Here is a 2,616-nt window from a genome sequence, read left to right on the forward strand (position 1 = left end):
TATAATAGCAGCCATAAGGTTTAGGTGAGATGGATACTGTCTTCAGGTAGGGAGGAAGGTCCTGTAGTCTAAGTCAGTTCTCATAATCTTATCCCACCTGCCACTGTGCTTGGTTTGTGGTTTGCATCAGACCAATAACAGTGACCCTCAGGATACTTGTTCTCTAACTGTGGGAACCAATGGCTTCTACCCCATATGTGAATCAGGATACTGCAGCCCCACAGCTTGCAGAAGCAATCCAATAAACACAGAGAAGAGTCATTCTGAGAACAAAGCTGCTACGTGGAAAAGTGAGCAGTAAAGAAAATTTCAGAGCAAAGGGACTGGGGCCAGATTAATTAGGCCTGAAACTGGCCCTACTTTTAAATAAATCAAAATTATTTTTAAATGAATTTGAGTCGAGTTTCTCTTTTGTGCTACTGAAGATCTCCTGCCTGTTGCAGCATCCAATCTCTTATGCTGACAGACTCACAGCCTTTGATACTATTCCCGAACCAATTGGGAGCAGGTCTGACTAATGACCAATAACAGCTGTGGAACTGAAGATTATTATAGCCCTTTTCTTTCTCCAAAATATTTTTAAAAATTTCTTTATAGTCTGGGCATAACTATGGGAATGTTGACAGTTATTATGCTGTGAGTGGTGTGGGTAGAAAAGATTGAGAGCTGCTGCCCCCCAGACATGGGGGTCTGTGTTTCTTACAGAACTGTTTGGAGCTGGTGTGGGAAGAGAAGGGTGCAAACATTTCTTTGTGTTTCCTGACAGATAAGTCCCACAATTTAAGGTAAGGCCCCTCTGTTCTTGGTGTTACGACTCGAGAATTCCTGTCATGGTACTATTGGCCAATAGCACACATTGTGATGACATGGGTGATATTTTTCATATTTTTCTTACCATCTAGGATAATGCAAAAGCATGTACAGTTGTGCAGAGGGGGCAAATAGTGCACAGAAAGAACCCAATGTCACCAAAACCAGGTTTTATATCTGTCTCTTAATTTTGCACACACCAATAACTCTTCACAGATATGCACCAGCTCTGGTGGCAGAGGACCAAAGAGTTTGCAAACATGAAATAGTTGTGGTACGATGTCACTGAAGTTGTGTACAAAGTCAACAACTAGCTAGTATCTCCAAAAATGTTCTTACAAGCTTCCATGGCTTATGAAACCATGGGAAAAAAAGTTAATTTTTTTTAGTCCTGGTCCCATGATTCATGACATAGACCTTGGAAAAGTCCCTTTCTACTTTGGGTTGTCATTTTTCCATAAGCACAATGAGGAGTTTGGAGGTCATACATTCTGTCAGTGTTAGATTTGATAAGAGTCACTCAGTTAGGTGTTTTTGAGCTACCATATTCCTCACAGCAGTCTTCACGTCCTTGTTCCTCAGGCTGTAGATGATGGGGTTCAGCATGGGGGTCACCACCCCATAAAATAACGAGATGAGCTTGTCTGCCAGGTCCTGCTTGTTGGCCCCCAGGTGGTCCTTGGACTTGGGCTTCCCATACATGAAGAGGATGGTCCCATAGAAGACAATCACCACTGTGAGGTGGGCAGAGCAGGTGGAGAAAGCCTTTTTCCTCCCCTCAGCAGAGGGGATCCTCAGGATGGTGGCAAGGATGAAGACATAGGAGACAAAAATGAATAGGACTGGGATAGCCAGGAAGATCATGTTGGCCACCACCATGCTGATCACATTGATGGAGATGTCAGCACAGGCCAACTTCAGGACAGCCAGGATCTCACAGGTGAAGTGGTTGATGACACTGTCCCCACAGAAAGGTAGTCGCATTGCTAAGGATGTCTGTACTACTGAATTGGTGATACCAGCTGCCCAGGAGCCTGCAGCCATGGGCACATAGACAGCCTTGCTCATGACCACAGGGTACCTAAGGGGGTTGCAGATGGCCACATAGCGATCAAAGGCCATCATGCTCAGGAGTACACACTCTGTGGCTCCCATGGCAAAGGAGAGAAACATCTGCACAGCACATGCTGAGAAAGAGATGGTCTTTCTGGGGATGAGGAAGCTGTCAAGAATGAGGGGGATGGAGGAAGTTGTGTAGCAGATGTCCAGGAAGGAGAGGTTCCCCAGGAAGAAGTACATGGGTGTGTGCAGGTGGGAGTCAAGGAGGGTCACCAAGATGAGGACACCATTGCCCAGCAGAATCACCAGGTACATCAGCAGGATGAGCACAAAGAATGTTTTCTCCAGTTTGGGGTGGGCTGACAGGCCCAGGAGAATGAAGCCCATCACCAGTGAGGTCTCATTGGATCTGTCCATGACGTATCTGTTCTGAAACCTATAGGAACTCAGAAGGAATTGTCAGTATTCTCTTATTCTAAAGTACCTAAGCAGACAAGCAAAAAACCTGTCCTCCTGAGCAACTGGAGAATAGTCCTGACAATTGGTCCATCCCAATGGAGTTCTAAGAATAATATAGTGGAGATCACTTTTTCCTCTTCTGCTTCCAGTAAGAAGCAACAAGTTAATTTGGACTAATCTTCCTGCAAATGAACACTGGAAAAACAGAACAAAATATGTAAAACATCTATGTAAAGACTTAGAGAGATAGTAAGACAATGAGAAATCATAGGGTCATGATTCTGGGAA

At 44.6% G+C, this 2,616-nt stretch overlaps 1 protein-coding gene across 1 annotated transcript; it reads right to left on the bottom strand.

Moving 5' to 3' along the window:
* Positions 1–1,315: 1,315 nt before the first annotated feature.
* LOC124101432 (olfactory receptor 13C7-like) lies at positions 1,316–2,286 on the bottom strand. The gene has a single exon (XM_046457445.1). The coding sequence runs from the start codon at positions 2,284–2,286 to the stop codon at positions 1,327–1,329; it is 960 nt and encodes a 319-aa protein (XP_046313401.1). The 3' UTR covers positions 1,316–1,326.
* Between the last annotated feature and the right edge of the window lie 330 nt (positions 2,287–2,616).

This window comes from Marmota monax, unplaced genomic scaffold (genome assembly GCF_021218885.2).
Source record: "Marmota monax isolate L192 unplaced genomic scaffold, Marmota_monax_Labrador192_F-V1.1 WCK01_AAM20220418_F8-fsc00069, whole genome shotgun sequence".
Taxonomy (NCBI): Eukaryota; Metazoa; Chordata; class Mammalia; order Rodentia; family Sciuridae; genus Marmota; species Marmota monax.